Genomic DNA, 20,173 nt, shown 5'->3' with positions numbered 1-20,173 from the left:
TTTTATGTGAATTAACAGATTTATAATATAGATGTATATACAGATGACTACATCCCTCCCTTTCTCATTGACCTTTTTCGTCTGCTACCAAATTGTTTTTTTCTGTTTCTTGGCTGTGTAAATATCACCAACACCATTGGTTGATTTTGAGAGTCAGTTATTTAACCCTTTCGCCCTAGAATGTTTTACTATAATTGTGAATTCATCCCATATCTGTAAGTTAAACTAGGAAATAAATGATCAACTCCAATTTTTTAAATAACAAGAATGACAACATCCATATAGGCGAAGCTCTGAAAAGGTATGACAAACCAACATTAACTCTTGTATTGTGTCATAACTGAATAAGCAGAAGTTTAAACAAAATTGTAAATAAATATGCTGCAAGACTGTTTAAATACAGGATACTGTTCAGGGACATATTTACATTATTAGGACTTTATAATAGAGATGCTTCGCTTGTAACATTGTTCTTTGTTGTCCTAGGAATCAGAATTCCAAAATTCAAAATCTTGAACAGGAAAAATATTTAATTATCCCTTATTCTTGGAGAAACAAAAAGGAAAAATAAGATGGAGAAATGTGTTAAATAGGTGTATTAGACCTACAATATATTTTGTTGAAATAGGTATTTTAAACTCATATTTAAAATAACAAAAGAAAGGAAATTTGTATATTTCTTTGTTGAATGCTATAATAAAGTCAAAGTGTTTAATAATGAAGCTGTCTACAATCCTATTATATAAAGTAGATATTCATTTTTCTGAAGCTTCACATATGCCTTGGAAAGGTTTTGGGCTATTTTATTTTGCGATTCAAGTCTTGGTATTATTTTAAGCTTTTTTTCTGCTCATCCTTCCATTTCAATTTCAAAGCCCCTAGATGATAATAAATTAAAAGATTTTTAACATTTTTGCAAATATCTGTATTTATCAAATATTCATTTATGAAAATATAATCATTACATGGTATATGTTAGTGGCAACAAAAAAGGTTAAAGATATATAAAATTGTAGAAAGATAGCAAAATACTTTTTTTTCAAAATCTACAATTTAATATATTTGTTTCTAAATTAAATCAACTGCCTCCGATTTTTTATTATGAAATACATGCTGAACTTTTTTGGTTTGTTAGATTATTAGATGCAATTATAGGTAGGATTAGGTACCTAATGAAAAGGAAATATTGTTTTTCCATATTGCATTAGGTTAGTAAGCAAATGTTAGTTTTTAAGACAATATTTATATTATGAATAAAAAAAGATTACTATTAGGATAAGGTAACTAAGGATAACTATTATGGAATATGGTAAAAATAAATAGTTTCAGTATTAAGATAACATTGTTATGATATGAAGGTTTTAAAGTTAATTATTTTGGTCAATAAAGGTAAATAAGGTAGGTATGTGGTTATAAATTATTTACTATTTTTCTTGCAACAGACTTTCTTCCCATACTTCGGAACCTAAAACAACAAAATGACTTGAAATAACCTAATAAATTTTAACACCTGGCAAGGTCCTTAATACATACAACAACAGAAATTGTTGTTTATTGGATGACACTTTTATGAACCTTAGTTTTTGATAAATATTTAAGCAGTATTTAAAATAAATTTGGAGATATTTTCTTAGGGCAATAATCACTCAATTTAATGCATATATTCTAATAATCAAGTATCTAAAAAACAGCTTTTCCAGTGTGGCTATGTAACCGATTTGATTTTAAGCCATATTAATACAATATTATGTACTAGCGGCTACGCCCCTAGAGGCCTCTAGTGTTATTTTAAATAATACACAACATTTCTATGTTGCGTTCAAGTCTCTAAGTAAAAAAATTAGATTTTTTTGTGATTTCTCTTGGGAGGGTGATGGCACACTCCACCAAAATAGTTATAAACCTTCCCGGGACCTATGAGAAGCTACCCTGTCAAGGAGAACCCGATCAGTTCAGCGGTTAGCGAGATCCTTTGGTACATACAAACTAACACACAGACAGACAAACAGATATATGTTACTATATTATAAGGATAGTATCAAATTTTAAGATCTGGAGAAGTTTTCTATAATACATGGGATTGATTACAATTCTATTTACATACCTAGTAAATGTGGTGGGAGCAGGATAAATGTAGCCTGTTGAAGGAGCCGTAAAAAAGTATCTTGAATCAGGTGTTGCAAACATAACACCAGGAGCTGAGGCTTCAGCCTACAAAAATTTAAATAGTGGCACAAAATAAATTTTAATACGCTAACTAAGGTTTCTTTAGCCTTATATAGATATAAAGTAAAATTTAAGGCTTAGAAAACTCTAGGATAGCCTAAGACATTTTATAGGATTTGGTTTATTGTTAATTTCACCATGACAATAGAAATGTAGATTCTAATGAAATTTTGTAATAACTTCAATATACAAAATATATGAAATAATTTAGGTAATATTGGTATGTTCCAGGAATATTGTAAGTCACCAAATTAAGGGGGGAAAATTCAAAAATCTAATACCTCAAATTGAGTTGTAAATCTAGGAATATTAGCATCATCTCCTAGCTTGTTTACTTCACTCTGAAACTGGCTGTTTGAAGACACAGGTAGTACTGACAACTCACCACTTCTGCTGCCAAATTGCAACTCTCCTACATTTATGTTGTTGGCATTTGTATTCTGATTGACGGGTCCAACAAATAGGTTATCGTTGACACTGTTTACATCAAGTGATTGTTGCTGTTGTTGCTGGAGCAGAATAGGTTCCGGAGGAGTCTGAACTCTGGGCAAGGCAAAGGATGGGGATAGGGTGTCGCTTCGTTGGAGAGTTTGACTGGCTTTTCTAAACATTTAAAGATTTGTGATAGTTTTAATTTGCAGAAAAAGCATTTAGCGTCCAAAAAAAATTACATCATACAATACAAATGACCAAGGAGAGGCCAGTATACATTGTAATTGACCAATGATAGGCCAGTATAGAAGCTTTACAAAGTATCTCAAAAGATCAGCCGTGTGACGTCATAAAAAAGGGATATAAGGAGGAGTGGGAAAGGAAACCCGTGAAAAAGAGATTTATTTATATGTATTTTGATGACGTTACATGGCTGATTTTTTTTAACACTTTGTAAGGCTAAACAGTATACATTATAAGTGTCCAATAATAAATTGTATCCTGGCCTCTCAATGGTCATTTGTATTGGATGACTTCATTTTTTTATATTGGACACTATACACAGTTTCTTATTTGCATCAAGAAAAATAATTACCTGGGAATGGAGATATTGTTACCCAGCTGGATATTTTGTGATCTTCTGGGAATGGATACCCCACTGGACAGTTGGATGTTCTGGAAAGGAGTTGGAGTGGGAGATGGAGGGGGAGGAGGAGATCTTGTGGTAGGTGGCAGGGTAACCTACACACAAGTTATATTTTGGCTGTTTGAATTTTTGGACATTTTATTCATAAAATAGTATGAGGTATGTGTCTCCTAATGGCAAAAAAAGATCCTTTAAATGGCTAAAAACAATTGTTTCTCAAATTAAAAGAAAATTTTATTTTCTAATCAATATAAACATGGGGTAAACCCAACACCATCTATTTTGACAAAACTCTCAGAGGTTAGTGGTGAATCAACTTGTAGATAAATGAAGCAAAAGAACAAGAAATAACAAGAGCTTACCCTTTCAGTGACAACAATTTGTCTGCGGCCATAAGCTTCACGTTCTGCTGCTATTTCATCATTCCTGAAAAGAATATAACTATGCAAATCTAAAATCCTTGTAATAAAGTAACAGGATTTTTGTATGTTTGTCTGTCTCTACCAAAGGATCTTGTCAACAGCTGAACTGATATGTTTTTTCTTTACAGAGCAGCTTCTCATAGGTCCTGGAAAGGTTTATTACTATTTTGGGGGAGGGTACCACCCCCCTCCCAAGAGAAATCACCCCTAGAAAAATTTCCCCCAACCAAAGTATTCTCTCCCTAATAACTTTTTACTTTTTCTTTTTAAATCTAATACAACTCCCACCCTCTCAAGTGCCTTAAGAGGCCTCTGGAGACGTAGCCGCTAGTCTAAATTTAAGTGAACATGCTGAAAAAATCCTTATATCATACCTGGAATAAAGATTTTGGGCAATAGAGCAATCCACATTGTACCACCAGTCACATACCAGGTATTGTTGCTAAACAAAATTTATCATTATCAAGCTTGGCAGATGCAGCTGTAGATCTCAATCCTAATAGCACATCTCCTTAGCATTATATTTTTCCTTACTTCTTTGTAGTAGATTATTGCCTCAGAATCTATTCTTAATACAATATTTTGGGGCAGTTTTCTCTAGCTGTCTATAGTGCCCTGGCAAAATGAGGATTTTGGCCTACGTCAGGAAATTGACGTCAGTAAATACCCTTTACCACATCTCTTTTCTAGGGGGTTTGTTTTCCCCTTTCCTTTCTCTTTCCCTTTACTATGACGTCAATAGAATAGGTAGGCCAAAAAGTGTGGCATCTATTCCCATTTTCCTTGGGCACTACACACAGCTACCAGTTTTCGTCCGTATAAAACACAAAAAAAGTTATTTTGATGCTAGCCTTTTTTAGGTTCAATAAAAAAGGGGTTATAAAAGTCACACAGGGGCCCTATAGTTTGGATTTTCACCTGGAAAATTGTTCCATTAGGGCAAAGGAAACTGTATTTGGTAACACCACCTCTCCCATTTCCAGCACAAACATGGAAAGCCTAGTTTGATAAATATATCAGAATAGATGATGGTAATAATTTATTTTAAATAAATATAAATTTCCATTAATAACAGATCTATAGTCTAGAAGTATATACAGATAACTACGTAACCTCCTTTTCCAAGGACCTTTTTTGTCCGCTAGCAAATTATTTCCTGCTACTTGGCTGTGTTATATTCCAGACTCTACTGGTTGATTTTAAAAGTCTTAATTGAGAGTCGGTACAAGGTCATTGAGATTGGAACATACAGTTATTTAACCACTTCCCATTCTAGTGTTCTACTTTAATGCATTACATTCTCTGACAATAATTTTTTTTTTTAAATTATGAGATAAATGATCTGAATGAGGAAAAATACCTGACAATCAGCTTCTGGGTCAGCATAGAAGCCTCCATTGACTTTGTCATCACATTGAAATGTCGTTCGTGGTACACTAAATACAATTTATAAAAGCGATGAATGTACTATAAGAATAAAATAATAAAATTCGAATATTTGTTTATTTTAGAAACACTGCAGTCATCTTTGACACAAATTTTGATTGTATATGAAATATACATAATAATGCTGTAACACTTAGTCTAACAGCCAAGGGCATCCTTATTTATAAATAAGTAAGTGGTAATCTATGTGTGTGTGTTTATATAGGCCATGATCTTGCTGACCACTGAACTGATATGATTCTCCTTCACAGTAAAGCTTTTCACGCATCCAGGGAAGTTTTATAATTATTTTTAGGGAGGGTTCCACCACCCAACCAAGAAAAATCACCCATAGAATCAACTTAAGCAGGCTATTTACAAAAATGATACATGTTACTATATTCATTCAAAACCGATTAATATCTGATAGATTAGAACCGGTCCATACAAAAAATTATGTCTAGTATCGTAATATATCCAGTTAAAACCAGTTTTTTAGTCCATGCCATCTCGGGGCTAAAAAAACTGGTTTTCATCGAATAATTGTAAATTTATATCTGTGTAAAGCTGTTTATAATTTAATGCGACAAAGAACTATTATGAAGTTTGAAAAATACTACCTGGAATAGATGGGGTAGTCAATGCCAGGTAAACCAGGAATTGCACTGTCTAAAGAATCCAAACTGTTTCCACTAAATAAAATTGTCACATTTTTTGCATATCTAATGAAAATATGTAGTAGCTGCCCTTATAAAAATAAATATTAGAAAAAGAACGATTAAATAGCATTAGCCCTAATTGGCAAATTACCACTCATCTTGCATTGAAACAGTTCAAATTTTTATATGTTTTTTCATTTTCAGAAAGTACACCCAAAATATGAAATTAATTAAGTGATTGTCTTTTTTTCTTTTCATAAACAATGCATTTTCTTTAAAATTTATTTTTCAATTATAGATATTCTGCTGTACTACTTTGATTTATAGCATAATATGAATATGAAAAATCTTCTCATCGCCCAATAGAAGACTTGTAATGTTGTTGATTTTTTACAAAAAAAAGTACTTCATAAGAATATACTTTATTACAAAGAATGTTTTCAGGAATCTTAAAAACAAGGATGACAACATCCATAAAAGCAAAGCCTGAAATGTATGACAGACGAACATTAACTTTTGTAGAGTGTCAGAACTTAATATACAAAATATAAATATATAAGTCTTGATAAAATTTTGATGTAATTTTGTTGCAAAACCTTATAAATACAGAATACTGTTTAAGGACATACTGACATTTTTAGGACTAGATTATAGAGATGCTTCGCCTATAATATTGTATCTTATTGATATAGGAATCAGTACTCCAAGAATCAGATCAATCGGACGATTATATCACATAAAAATTGTTGTTAAAAAAGTTTAAAATGGACGTACGGACATTCTGCTAACGATTATAGAGTTGCTACACTTTCTAAATCGTACCTAACTACCAGAGAAATCATCATACAAAGTTTGAAACCGACAGGACAATTCTAACATGACTAAATTAACAAAAAAAGCTTTCCGTTACGGACGGACGTACGGACGGACCGACCCTAATTATAGAAAATCTTCGCTTTTAACAAGTGAAGAATAATCTCTACCTATTAGTGGCACTAGGTGGATCAAGGGATGGGGATTGTTGGACTGGTTGTCTATACTGATAATCACTCAGGCTCCCTAGGGCCAGGGACAGTAAGCCTAAATATATTACATAATGTAAAAAATATGGGGTATAGTCCCTTTTGTGGCAACGCTCCTTAAGGGGAGATTCTTCGTATTATTCGCAGTGGCTTGTCTCATATTTATAGCCCCTGCGGGTGGGGGGGGGGCTCTAACCCTGCGAGGCCAATTCCCTAACCCTGCGGGGAATCACCTGGGCTCTAATCCCAATATAACCTAACCTAACCTAAACAACCTATTAAAAGCCATTTTAAAGAATCGCCCCTTAAGGGGCGTTGCCACGAAAGGGACTATATCCAAAATATGTTATGTTTGGTTTAAAACTCATTTTAGTAAATAGTTTTAATAGTTTGGACTTGAAAACTCAGTGTACTCGATAATATTTCTAGACCTAATTAAGTGTCTATTAATTTTTGCATTAATTTTGGCGAAACAGCGTATAGTGTCTAATTAAAATGACGTCATACAATACAAATGACCAATGATAGGCCAGAATACATTGTAATTGACCAATGGTAAATTATATACTGGCCTAGAATTGGTCATCTGTATTTTATGACGTCATTTTTCATTGGCAATTTTGTCAACTAAAAGTAGATATTAAATTATTTTTAATGAAAAAAGAACTCTTTTTGAAATTAATTTTCATAGAAACTATGGTCAAATATATATGTTATTGATTTGAATTAAACAAGGGAGATGTTCTCAAAACACTAATAGTTAAAAAATTAGAGTAAAACACTAGAGGGAGAAAGGGTTAAATAACTTTATCTCTCCATCGCAACCGCAATGTGTAACCTTTCCATTGGGTAACATTGAAAATCAACCAATGGTGTCGCTTATATTAACACAGCCAAGTAGCAGAAAATAATTTAGAAGCAGACGAAAGAGGTCTTTGAAACAGGAATGGAGGTAGTTGTCTGTATATACATCTATACTATGTTGTTACAAAAATACAGACAGACTAGACGAGTGAGGGAAACTAAGGTTAAATATTAATCATTATTAATCATCATTATCAATTATTTAAATAAATGCTTACCAGTAAAAACCAGAAGGAACTGCATAGTGTATAGAGACTGTAGAGAGAGACTACACACAAACAGGAGATAAGGAAAAGGATAGGTGGAGGGTAGGAGAAGGACTGAAGATTCAGCTCAGCTACATCCTATTTTATACTCTCATGCTCATATAAGCATAGACATACACATGTTTTGACCTAACTTCTTCTTAAATGGATATGATGTTCATAGAATGTTGCAAAGATTTTTTTATTTTATAAATATAATTTTTGTAAGTTGTATTCGTAAATCTCTAAAACAGCATACTAAATAAGTTCATGTTTTATGTATGCTATTTATAAAATGACAGCTCCCCTCAAAAAATTGACTGCTTTTTTAAAACACTGTCTCATTTTTTATTCAGGTAATTAACTATTTTTAAAGGAAGATTATTGGAGTATAATTTTTTCCCCATTTTTATCAAAGTATTTCAAAATACTTTAATAAATTTGGTAGATTTAAAGCCCTGAAACTTGGAAGATTTCCCCAATAATTAAATTGAATGAAAAATAAAAGATGTTTTATCAATATTGCAAAACAACTTGTTTTTCTTATTCTACAAAAGTTTAACAATTTCATTTTAAAAATTTAAAAGAAAAAAATCAATTACTATCCTGTCCTTATAAAAAAATAACGGGATGTGTGTTTATCTGTCTGTTTGTTTGTTTGTACCGAAGGATCACGCTAGCCGCTGAACCGATCGGGTTCTCCTTAACAGAATAGCTTCTCATAGGTCCTGGGAAGGCGAATAACTATTTTGGGGGAGGGTACCACCCCCCTCACCCGAGAAATCACAAAAAATCTATTTTTTTTTCTTTTCTCGATTTTACACGGAGAGTTCAACGCAACAGAGACATATTTGAAAAATAAAAACAAACATTTAAAGTGCTACTTATGACCTCTAGGTGCGTAGCCGCTAGTTATATATATAAAGTATTAGCTTTGATTTTGTTTTAAATATCTAGATAACCACTGAACCGATTGAGTTGCTTATTTTAGAAAAGCTAATATAGGTCTTTGGTTTATATTAAGCTGATTTATTTTTTATTTATTTCTTCGGATGACTTAAGAATAATTTGTCGTCTTTAGGAAGTGTATTTATGTATACAATAAAATCTTAAAACACTAAACCAATACAAAAATCAAGCTTTGTATTGGTCATTGACTGATTTTAGTCTGTTTGGAACGTTTAGGAAGACTCTGCTTATTTGATATTTCATTTTAACTTATATTATCGTTTAACCATTCTGTTTGATCTTCTCTATTTTTAACTGTATTATAGTTTACTGTTGTTTTGAAAATTGAGTTACTTAAATTCATAATCTTTTTGTTTAATTTGAAACTCTTCTGAATTGTATGAACACTAGATATGATGGAATACAGATATGATTCTCAAAGCATACATGCAATTAGCAAATTCATTACTCCTCCCCCCTAGTTAATGAGCGTTTCTCTTATTTAGCAGATGTGCAACTTTAGCGAAATTGTTTATGTGCTAGTTTGCTGCAAGTGAGATGTCAGCATGGAGTTATACCATACCATGTCGTACTAGAGACGTTAAAATTAACATAGTGCTGATTACAAAAATTATTAGAGTAAAACAATAGAGGGAGAAAGGGTTAAATAACTGTATCTCCCCATCGCATCAACCTTGTGCAACTTTTCTATTGGGTCATTGAAAATCAACCAATGGTGTTGCCAATATTAACACAACCAAGTAGCAGAAAATAATTTAGAAGCAGACGAAAGAGGTCTTTGAAAAAGGAAGGGAGGTGGTTGTCTGTATATACATCTATATTATATATATGTTCATAAAATAAAGTTTAATGTGGGGGGAATTTCTTTTCTGCAACTTTTTATTTAGAATCTCTAAACAAAGTTTTGCAATCAAAGGGTTGGTTGTCTGTAAGGTTTTACCTTGTGATTAAGTTGTTCCTTAATATGCTAAACAATAGAAACAGTCAATTAAATAGACGAACTTCATATTGACCCGTTTTAACCATAAAAAAATTAAAAAAGTAAATGAAAAATGATATCATTAAATTAGTCTTATCCTTTTTGTTTAATATAATAATGACTTTTAACTTTTCAAATTTAGTCGGTTGTTTCATCTTTAATGTTTAGTTAAATATGTTTAGAGTTTATTCAACGAAAGGTCTTAAATATCATCCAAAACCACCCCCCGCCCCCCTCCCTCCTACTATGGTTTATAACTATTTTATTTTGTAGACGGCTGAAATACTTAATTAATTAACTTTTACATTCTTTTACTATCATATACCAAAACTGTTATTAATCTTATATTTTTTAATATCCACGGAAAGCTGTCTATAATACGATGCGATACCAGTTTTTGTTAGCTCGAGCCTTTAGACCCTCGGGGCTAACAAAACTGGTATTAATACTTTTCTTTCACTAACTGCGGAAAGCTGTTAACAATACGATGCGATAAATACCTATTAATTTTTCTATGGCAATTGATATTCCTTGTTCCTGTAATTGTCTGTTAAGGATTGGTAAACCATTATCTGAATTGTAATGTAGCAGTAAACAATGTTGAAAACCCATTAACATAATCATCTACATTTATTTTCTTATGGGATACAATAGAGTTGATTTAAAGAATTTTTGCCCTTTTTTTCCTAGAGTAGTTTTAAAAAATAGGACGAAGCCCAATCTGCACTACTTTTGATTCCCGTGACGTCATAAAGATGAAGGATTCTCCATCTCTTCTTTAGTGGTTTTCTTTCCCACTTCTCCTCTCATCTCCATCATTTTTATGACGTCACGGGCATCAAAAGTGGTGCAGATTGGGCTTCGTCAAAAATAGCATTAAACGTCAAGAAGGGGGACTATATGAAAAAAAACTAAAGGTCTTAGAAATTAAATATTTAAGCCTTTATTGACATAATTTAGGGGAGGAAGATTACATAGACCTCTCCCTCCCCCCAATTTTCAAATAATGCAAATTTGAAAATTGACCCTTCCAACCTAGCAGCTACAGCACTCGTCCAAATCCAACACACTAAAGTAACATAAAATTTTCTAAATTACATTGTACGCTACTTTTTGACCTCATAAAGGCAGTTGACAAAACAAGATTTTCAGTTTTCTTACAAAAATAGATTTAACTAAACTGACCATAGACGTCCAAGGGGGGGGGCGTAAAGGGGTGATTACCCCCCCCCCCCCATTATTAAATTCCCCCCCCCCCCAAATAAAAAAAATACCTCTATGAAATATAGATTACCCCCCCAAAAAAGAGCTTGGGGGTGCCTATTTATTTTCAAAATTTTACCCCCCCCCCCCATAATAAAAAAGCTTGGACGCTCCTGAAACTGACCTTTGTATTATTAATAAAAATTAGAAAGGCATTTATTCAAGTAATTTGTCTATTATAATAGCAGAAAATAAATTAAGACAGAAAAGAAATTGTAAATGGTAAATGTATCTTTATATTTTCTTTTCCACTTTACTTTCTTGTGGGATACTGGGATAGTTAAATAGAATATTAATTGAATCATTTTTATAAAAGAAGTTTAAACATTCCTACACTTATAATAGTATCAACCTGATTTTTCAAATCCAATGGTCAAAATTAAAAATTTCTAGTTTCTTTTCATAAATTGATTTTTTCGAATTGTTTAAAAATAAATTTAGTTAGATTAATATAAATCTTTATTAATAGTAACATAATGTGTGTGTTTGTCTGTGCTTTAAGATCTCGCTAACCTCCTGATTGATAAGGTTCTACTTTAATGTGGACCTTCTTATGGGTCTAGGGAAGTTTACAACTACAAATAATTTACCCTCCCAAATTTTCAATTTGAGTTTTATAAAGAAAAAGTATTTTTTTTATGGGGGAGTAATTATTTACTTGGAGTGTAAAGATACCCTCCAAATATATTTAAAACCTTATCTGGACATATGAGAAGCTTTACTGTAAAGAAGAACTTTATATGTCATGTGGTTAGCGAGATCTCTTGCTACAGACAAAAAAGCTTTCTACTTTGTATAATACTAGTGGCTTTGCCCCTAGCCTCTAGGGGCTTTACCCCAAGAGGTATTATTACATCTTCTATTACTTCCCTAGCAGAACGAATCGCAAATTTTTGCACCTACCCAGCAGGAAAACATTTTCTCGTTTAAATAACAAATTCGCAAAATTCGTAAAAAAATATTCTAATGTGTTCTCAAGAAACTACTGGTGCTGCTCATAGTCTAATGTGTTCTCAAGAAAATTTTTATTTTTTTGGGGGGGGGTAAATTTTTATTTTTAGGGGGGTTGGGGGTGTCCCACCCCCCAAGAAAATAGCTTAAAACCACCACAGGACCGATAGGTATATACCCTGAAGAGTAGAATCCAATCAGTTCAGTGGTTACCAAGATCTTAAGCTTCAGACGGACGGACGGACAGACAGACGGACGGGCGGACGGACAGACATCAAGCTACTTTGTATTATAGATATGATAGGATAGATAAATATAAAGTGGAGGGTCGAATTACCCCTCCCAACTTACCTCAAGTGACCCTGGTATTATAAACATTTTATTTATTTAATGTAAAACACTAGAGAGAGAAGGGGTTAAATAACTGTATCTCCCAATTGCAGCCACCTTGTGCAACCTTTCTATTAGGTCATTGAATGGTGTCTTTTATATTAACACAGCCAAGTAGCAGAAATAATTTAGAAGCAGACGAAAGAGGTCTTTGAAAAAGGAAGGAAGGTAGTTGTCTGTATATACAGTGTGTTTTTTTTTATGAGAACTTTTTTGAAAGCAATTTTACCCCACTTATAGTTATCAGAATTTAATGATTAATGGCTTATTTTCTTCGTTTTTTAAGGCAATTAATAGAACAACAAAAAAATATTTCAGTTTTTATTTAAAAAGTACAGTAAAATCTAAAATTCAAAACTTAGGTGTCAACATCTAAAAATGGTTATAGCGCATTTTTCTTATGCTCAAATAATCAACCTTTTGCAAGAATGGCTGCTAAACACTTTAAAGTTGAGATATAGAGCTAAATATGTATACAGATACTATTAGGGACATGTACTAGAACATATCAAAGTTTGAAGGTCATATCTCAACCAGGGAGGGAGTACTGGCCCTTCAAAGTCGACTACAGAAAATTCATTTTTTAAAGAAAAATGTGCTAAAACCATTTTTATATGTTGACACCTAAGTTTTGAAATTTAGATTTTACTGTACTTTTTAAATAAAAACTGAAATATTTTTTTGTTGTTCTATTAATTGCCTTAAAAAAAAACAAAGAAGATAAGCCATTAGTCATTAAATTCTGATAACTATAAGTGGGGTAAAATTGCTTTCAAAAAGTTCTCATAAAAAAAAACACTGTATATCTATACTATAGATCTGTTATTTACATATCCCTGTTTGCCTGGCATTCCCTCATATTGCTAGTAATTGTTTTACAGATGGACAAAATAATTTAGATAGAAAAGAAACTCTTTAGCTATCCCTTTTTAATTTTAAAGTAAAAATCCTTTTTTTGGAGGAAAGGGGGGGGGGAATCTAGGGGCATAGTTTTAGTCCCCCAGGTCCTATGAGAAGCTAAAGAATCATAGCGCTTTAGCGTTTAGTGAAATCCTTCGGTAAACAAGATAGACAATCATCCTATTACTTTTATATAATAATAAATAATGTGCATTAAACATTGATGACACTATTTAAAATAACCAATGAGATAAATCCAAGTTCTTTTCCTGAAAATAATTTAGGTTTATTTACTATGGATATTTTTGCTTTTTATTTTGAAATCCAAAATACAGGCATTTTTATGTTTTATTGATCTTAACAAACAGACATTGACAAGCATAGCGTGGTTCCGCTATTTGATTATATTCTAATTAAAAGGTTTTTTAACGTGACATTAGAGATGCTTTGCTTTTTATTCAGAGGTCAACCAGAGGTGCGCTGATGGTGCGCCACAGCTACTGCTATTTTACATGGATCTTTAAAAAGATTTTCAGCGCGGTGTTGCTAGATCGCTGGCGACACTCAATAACATATCCATACGTGCCGGTACAATTTTATAACTTAAAACGGGTCAGTACGGTGTTATATATAAAACAATATATAATTTATTTTAAAAATAACTATAAAAATGTTTTCACGATAGTTTTGCAATAAAATATTAAACTAATTTTTAAAAAATATTTATTTATTAAATATGATTCACCCTGATTTAGCGCGGCAATACCACTAGTTGAGTACCATTGGCGCACTGGTACCGCGCCACTGGCCGCGCTAAATCGCCCATGCCAATTCGATTTAAAGATTGGTATTAATAATCTGATGGTGCGCTGAAATGAATCGCCCCGGTTCAGCGCACCTCTAAACGATTTGAAGATCCAGCTTAGTTTGTAGACTGAACCCAACTGTTAAAAGAATTAACTTGCAGATTTAGATTGATAGAGCGATTCTAACATACATAATTTTTTTCAAACTAGCTATCAATTACGAAGGATGGGTGGAGAACCATTTTAATATCTGGTACAGAGAAATTTTCGAGGGATAAAAATTATTTTTCCTTTTCCTATCTGTACAGAATTAATGTTGTTGTGTTAAGCACATAAAAACCAGAAACCCAATAGCACAAAATACAGGATAAACATAAAAACAGTTTACTTTTATATACATCAAATTATGTTTCATAATTAACAAATCATTAGAGTAAAGCACGGGAGAGAAATATCTGTATAACCCCTTCACAATGTCCTTGTACCGACTTTCAATTGGGTTATTAAAAATCAACCAATGGTGTCGGGGATATCGACAAATTTTAACCCTTTACAGTCGGGCCCCTTGCCGCACCTTAATCGGTCGAGGGGGGGGGGGCGTTCAACGCCCCCCCTAATTATCTCAGTTCCTATTAGAGCTAGAGTGCTAATTTTTTGTGTGCAAATCCCCTGTTTGATAATGAATTTCCGACCTTTTATAAGTCTAAGTCAATTTTCGCCTCCTTCACCCTTTTATTTAACAACCTTTGTTTTTAGGTCTTTTTTTATTTAAAAATTTCAAACGGCTGTAATTTTCTTATTTTTGAAGCTAGAAGAAAATTTTTTTCCCAGAAAATGTTTATTTTTATGTAAATTTTACATTAGAAATATCAAAATATAAATTTCAGCGGCCGCAGCTGTACTTGGCAGCTGCCAGTCGCCGCAGTCGGCGGTCGGCGGGAAAACGGCTGCGGATCTTCATAAAATTTTAATACGTTATGTAGACATGTAAGAAAAGCTTAAGTTTAAAATTTGAAGTCTCTAAGTCAAAAATTGCGGCCACAGGAGCCTTTCAAAGATTTCTGGAGACCTGGAGGATCAGGACCTGCAGGATCATACCTGGAACATGAAAGTGACTTGAACACCTGTATTTCATATAAGGATGTACTACTAGAGGATTTTTTAGTATTTTGGTATGATAAAATGCTTTGTTTTAGTCAAAAAAATATTTTTGCTCTTTATCTGGATGACCCTGCTAGGTTTGCTGGCATCCTGTGCCCGCCAGGATGGAGATATTTTAAAAAATCCAACTCTCAGTTATGTGTCATACCCATACTTAAAAAGTCAAGCAGTTTGGGCTCTTTATCTTTCACACACAGAAAATGAGATAGAAAAAACCGGATGGGGGGGCGTTCAACGCCCCCCCCCCCCCCCGACCGTTAAGGGTTAAAAAAGACATTGTAACAATTGCATCATAAAATTTCATACTTATATGCAAAAAAAAGCCTCTTATGTCAGCTCAATAAGGATTTCTTCGATTTTGTATGCAGTGATATTTACCCGAAGATTTTTTAAGCCAGATTTTTGGAAGAAAAAATTTAAAATATAAATTATTAAATCATACATTAACTTAGTCCAATAGCATGCTGTGAAAATCACCAATAAAGAACAAAATGCATAATTTAAAAGAAAACGTCAAACCAAAGTAGTGAAAAGGTTCGAGCCCCACTAAGCACAAATGAGTAAATTTTATGTATATTCATATAAAATATACCCCAGAACACAAATGTAATCAACTTTTTATCATAAATAGATTTTCCCGCATTTACTCCCACAGATTTGGACAATTTCCTGTACCATATCTTCTTATATCTTACAGAAACCCTACTTTTCTTATTACAGGACTCGGCAACCGCCCATAAGCCTCATGGAAATAAACTTTTTTCAGTTTTTAAAAATAGCTGGAAGTCTAAACCTGATCAAAATATCACAATCTCTCATTTTGAAATAAATTTTCAAGCATCGAAACGGGTATAAATTTGAAGCTTAGTTGCTGGCGAGCCTTGGTTTACAGAAGTACCATGAATCACAATTTTAAAAATCCAATTGATTAGATAATGATAAGTAAGTAATACTCATTAAAAATCATGCTGTACTTTAAATTTTAAAAGTCAAATCAATGATCAGAGAATAGATCTATAGTATATATGTATATACAGATAACTACCTACCTCCCTTTTTCTATGAACTTTTACGTCTACTATCAAATTTTTTTCTGCTAATATCCCCAACATCATTGGTTGATTTTCAATGACCCAATTGAGAGTCATCACAAGCACATTGTGATAAGGGAGATATAGATATTTAACACCTTCTCCCTCGAGTGTTTCACTCTAATGATCAGATGATCAGTTACTGGCAAACACATTAAACGTAGAAAAGCTTTACTTTCAAAAGAAAATGTAAGGTACAACTTATCCTGAAAAGTATCAAATATAGAATACTATTACAATTTCTTTTCATTTTATCATTAAAGCTATTCTATATACTATTACAATATGTCTTAGTTGGTCTGTAACATAGAGAAAAAAATAAAAGAGAGGAATCGAAGCAACTAGAAGACGAAAATAGGCAGTGGGCCTAGAGGCCTACTCAGCGCTGTTGCCGCGCTAAAATTTATTGCTATTCCACTACTTTTCAAATGGGAGGATTAAAAATTATTTTAAAAAAATATTTTTTTACTTTTTACTATTTCCATATTTAGGGCAAGAATATTAGATTAGATATTTTCGTTTTAATGTTTTAATTAAAAATTACATAGAATTTTATTTTTATTTAAAAATTTGTTCATGAAAGATGAATCCTTCTATTTCTAAAAAGGGGGAAATTTTTTTCAGAATGAACATTCAGCTGATTCTGACCGCCCACGGCTGTTTGCTAAATATCGCTTTTCTTTTTATTCACATTATTATTTATGATTGACTTACAAAAAGCCCTGGGCGGCTTTTGATTTTCGTCTGCTTCTAAATTTAGGGATGGGGAAGTAGTATTTTACCATGAAAAAGGGGTGAGTATTCATCCTCTTATCCTTTTTCCTTATGGTCTGTAATATACGTTAAATCAACCTGGATAACCTCTGTGAGACAGATTCTAGACCAATTGTTGTCAAAATCACGATCCTGTTGTCAACATTCTGTAAATAAAACCCATTACATTGCACGAACTGTGTCTGGAAGTCCTTACTTTAAATATGAATGTTATGTGCCTGATTTTTGCCATGCTATATACCATTTATTACACTTCTATTTTTATTTATGTTTTCATATTTTTTTCGTATTATCTCCAGCAAAAAATTGTCCTTTGGTAAATATGGATATAATCATTCTTTGTTTCCATTTAGTTTCAATTAACTTTGTTAAGTATGGATTAAATCATACTTTGTTTCTATCTAATTGCAGTTAACTTTGCTAACTATGAACACGATTGTCCTTGGTTTCTATTTAGCTTCAGCCAACTGTAAATAACATAAACCTGTCCTTTTATGCTAAGCTGTAGGATGGGTCGATATAATATTTTTATTAAAAGTTGATGGGAGATTCCAACAATCCTCTCCCATTAGAGTAAAGCACTAGATATAGAAAGGGTTAAATAACTGTATCTTCCCATCGCATCAACCTTGTGCAACCTTTCTATTGGGTCTTTAAAAATCAACCAATGGTGTCGCTTATATTAACACAGCTAAGTAGCTGAAAATAATTTAGAAGCAGACAAAAAAGGTCATTGAAAAGGAAGGTAGGTAGTTGTCTGTATTTACATCTATACTATAGATCTGTTCCTCTCCCTTTTGTTTTTGGGTTGAAAAAATATTTTAGTAAAGCATTTTTAATTATTTAATTTTAAAAATTTTCAATTTATTTCGAGAGGGGGGTAGCAGTTGGCGAGATTTTATGCTTTATCTCAAAGGACTTACTTTGTTTGAAGATAGTCAAATATATGGTTTAACTTTTATTACATTAATGCTTTAAAATATAATAATAATATCAGGTTGAATAGAACCGATTCTCAGCCATACTGAAAAATTATGTATGGCATTGTATTATATCCAGTTTTCTGGAATATAAAAATGAACAATCATATACATACATAAGATTAAAACCAGTTCTTTTAGTCCGTGGATTTGGCACCTTTGGGCTAAAAAAATTGGTTTTAATTTTAAACTTAATATTGTACATTTTTATATACGCGGAAAGCTGTTTATAATACTGTAAATAACTTTTTAAAAGCGAAGCTTTTCTATAATTAGGGTCGGTCCGTCCGAGATAGATAGCTTTTATTCGTTAATTTAGGCATGTTAGAATTGTCCTATCAATTTCAAACTTTGCATGAAGATTCCTGTAGTAGTTAAGTACGATTTAGAAAGCGTAGCAACTCTATAATCATTACCAGAATGTCCGTACGTCCATTTTAAACATGTTGATTTTTCTACTTTTTGAACAACAAATTTTTATGTGATCTAATTATCCGTTTGATCTGATTTTTAGTATATTGATTCCTGGGGCAACAAAGAACAATATTATAAGCAAAGCAACTCTATAATCAAGTCCTAGAAATGTAAGTATGTCCATAAACATTATCCTGTATCAAGCAGTTTTTCAACAAATTTACTTACAATTTTGCGTCGACTCTTATACTGTTATATTCTGATTATTCAGTTCAGACACTATACAATTGTTTATGTCCGTTTGTCCTACCGTTTCAGTGCTTTGCTTTTATGGATGTTGTCATCCTTGTTTAAAAACATACAGTGTTAATTAAAGGGGTTAAATTAGCAAAATAAGACTTAGTCTGAAATTCTTTATTAGCCAGGGGATGTACACGAACTATTTTAACCCTCTAGCTCTAATAGGAGCTAGATAGGGGGAGGGTTGCATTTAACACCTAACACCCGTCAAACAATCCCCCCCATCCCCCACCCACCCCACCAGACCGATAAAGGTCAAGTAGTGGTCCCGGTTGTTCATGGTCAATTTAGGACAACGTGTTTTCTTTTAGTATTCACTATTATTAGATCGATCTCTCCTAACTTACATTGGAAAATAGTATTTGCAATGTTTAGCGAAAGAAGGGGGAGGGGAATAGGACAAGGCCCCCAAGCAAAATCTTATTCTATATTAGATGTTCTTAAAATAAAGCAAATTCTTTGATTGAAATATTTTATTACATTATTCAAAGATTAATACTAAGCTGTCCTAGAAAGCCAGGAGTTAACAATTTCCTACATACACACAAAAATCATATAAACAATAATTGTGAAAAATGAATATAAAAATCACCATTTTAAAATTGTCAAAAAGACTTCTTAGATTGTATCTATTCTAAGAAATCAATAGTATGATTAAAAACAAACGTACAGACGGCCCTATGCTCAACATAGAAAAGCTTCGCTAGTACAAAATCTGAAAAAGGCTAATTTTGGTTTTGTATGAACACTTCTTTATTATTCTATTGTATAATGGTAAAGGAAATATACTAAATTTGGTTATAGGATTCAATATGTATTACATTACTTATCTATCTATCTATCTATATATTTATCTCTCTATCTATCTATATATATATATCTATCTACATATCTATCTATCTATCTATACATCTATATTTATCTATCTATATATCAGTACTTTTGCTCTATCTATCTATCTATTTTTCTATCTTTCTATCTATACATCTATGTTTATCTATCTATATATCAGTGCGTTTGCTCTATCTATCTATCTATCTATCTATCTATCTATCTAGTGTGAATTTGTCTTTCAGCCTGTAAAGACATGATAATATATTTGTGACACCACTCACCTCCCAGAGCCCATTTTAGGCCTATACTGCACTTGAAATTCCAAGAGATGACCATATGTGAAAATCAAGTTACAAAAACTAACTAGTTAACAATAATGTTTTAAAAACATAAGTAAAAAAGTGTTATTTTTAGGACAAA

At 32.3% G+C, this 20,173-nt stretch overlaps 2 protein-coding genes across 3 annotated transcripts in view; both read right to left on the bottom strand.

Annotated features, from left to right (window-relative positions):
* The window catches only part of LOC145304577 (sestrin homolog), a 394,235-nt gene that overhangs the window by 347,142 nt on the left and 26,920 nt on the right, over nt 1–20,173 (bottom strand). The window lies entirely within an intron of this gene.
* Nucleotides 902–8,044, bottom strand: LOC145303758 (uncharacterized). Its single transcript, XM_080145367.1, has 11 exons — nt 7,915–8,044; nt 6,794–6,890; nt 5,772–5,843; nt 5,087–5,162; nt 4,645–4,725; nt 4,101–4,168; nt 3,667–3,730; nt 3,254–3,399; nt 2,508–2,829; nt 2,105–2,211; nt 902–1,465 (listed from the first exon to the last, which is right to left on the bottom strand). Exons 1-11 carry the CDS (start codon nt 7,937–7,939, stop codon nt 1,411–1,413), a joined length of 1,113 nt encoding a protein of 370 aa, XP_080001493.1. The 5' UTR covers nt 7,940–8,044; the 3' UTR covers nt 902–1,410.

This window comes from Acartia tonsa, chromosome 13, assembly GCF_053477335.1.
Source record: "Acartia tonsa isolate MP-2025a chromosome 13, ASM5347733v1, whole genome shotgun sequence".
Lineage (NCBI taxonomy): Eukaryota > Metazoa > Arthropoda > Copepoda > Calanoida > Acartiidae > Acartia > Acartia tonsa.
This window is presented reverse-complemented; position numbering and strand designations above follow the sequence as displayed.

What these genes read in the sequence shown, in the direction of transcription:
- LOC145303758 (XM_080145367.1), bottom strand. Translation starts at nt 7,939, where the DNA reads ATGCAGTTCCTTCTGGTTTTTACTG. An exon ending in ACCCAGAAGCTGATTGTCAG is followed by an intron (nt 4,726 to 5,086) that starts GTATTTTTCCTC and finishes TTATCAAACTAG; the next exon opens with GCTTTCCATGTTTGTGCTGG. An exon ending in AACAATATCTCCATTCCCAG is followed by an intron (nt 2,830 to 3,253) that starts GTAATTATTTTT and finishes TTAAATGTTTAG; the next exon opens with AAAAGCCAGTCAAACTCTCC.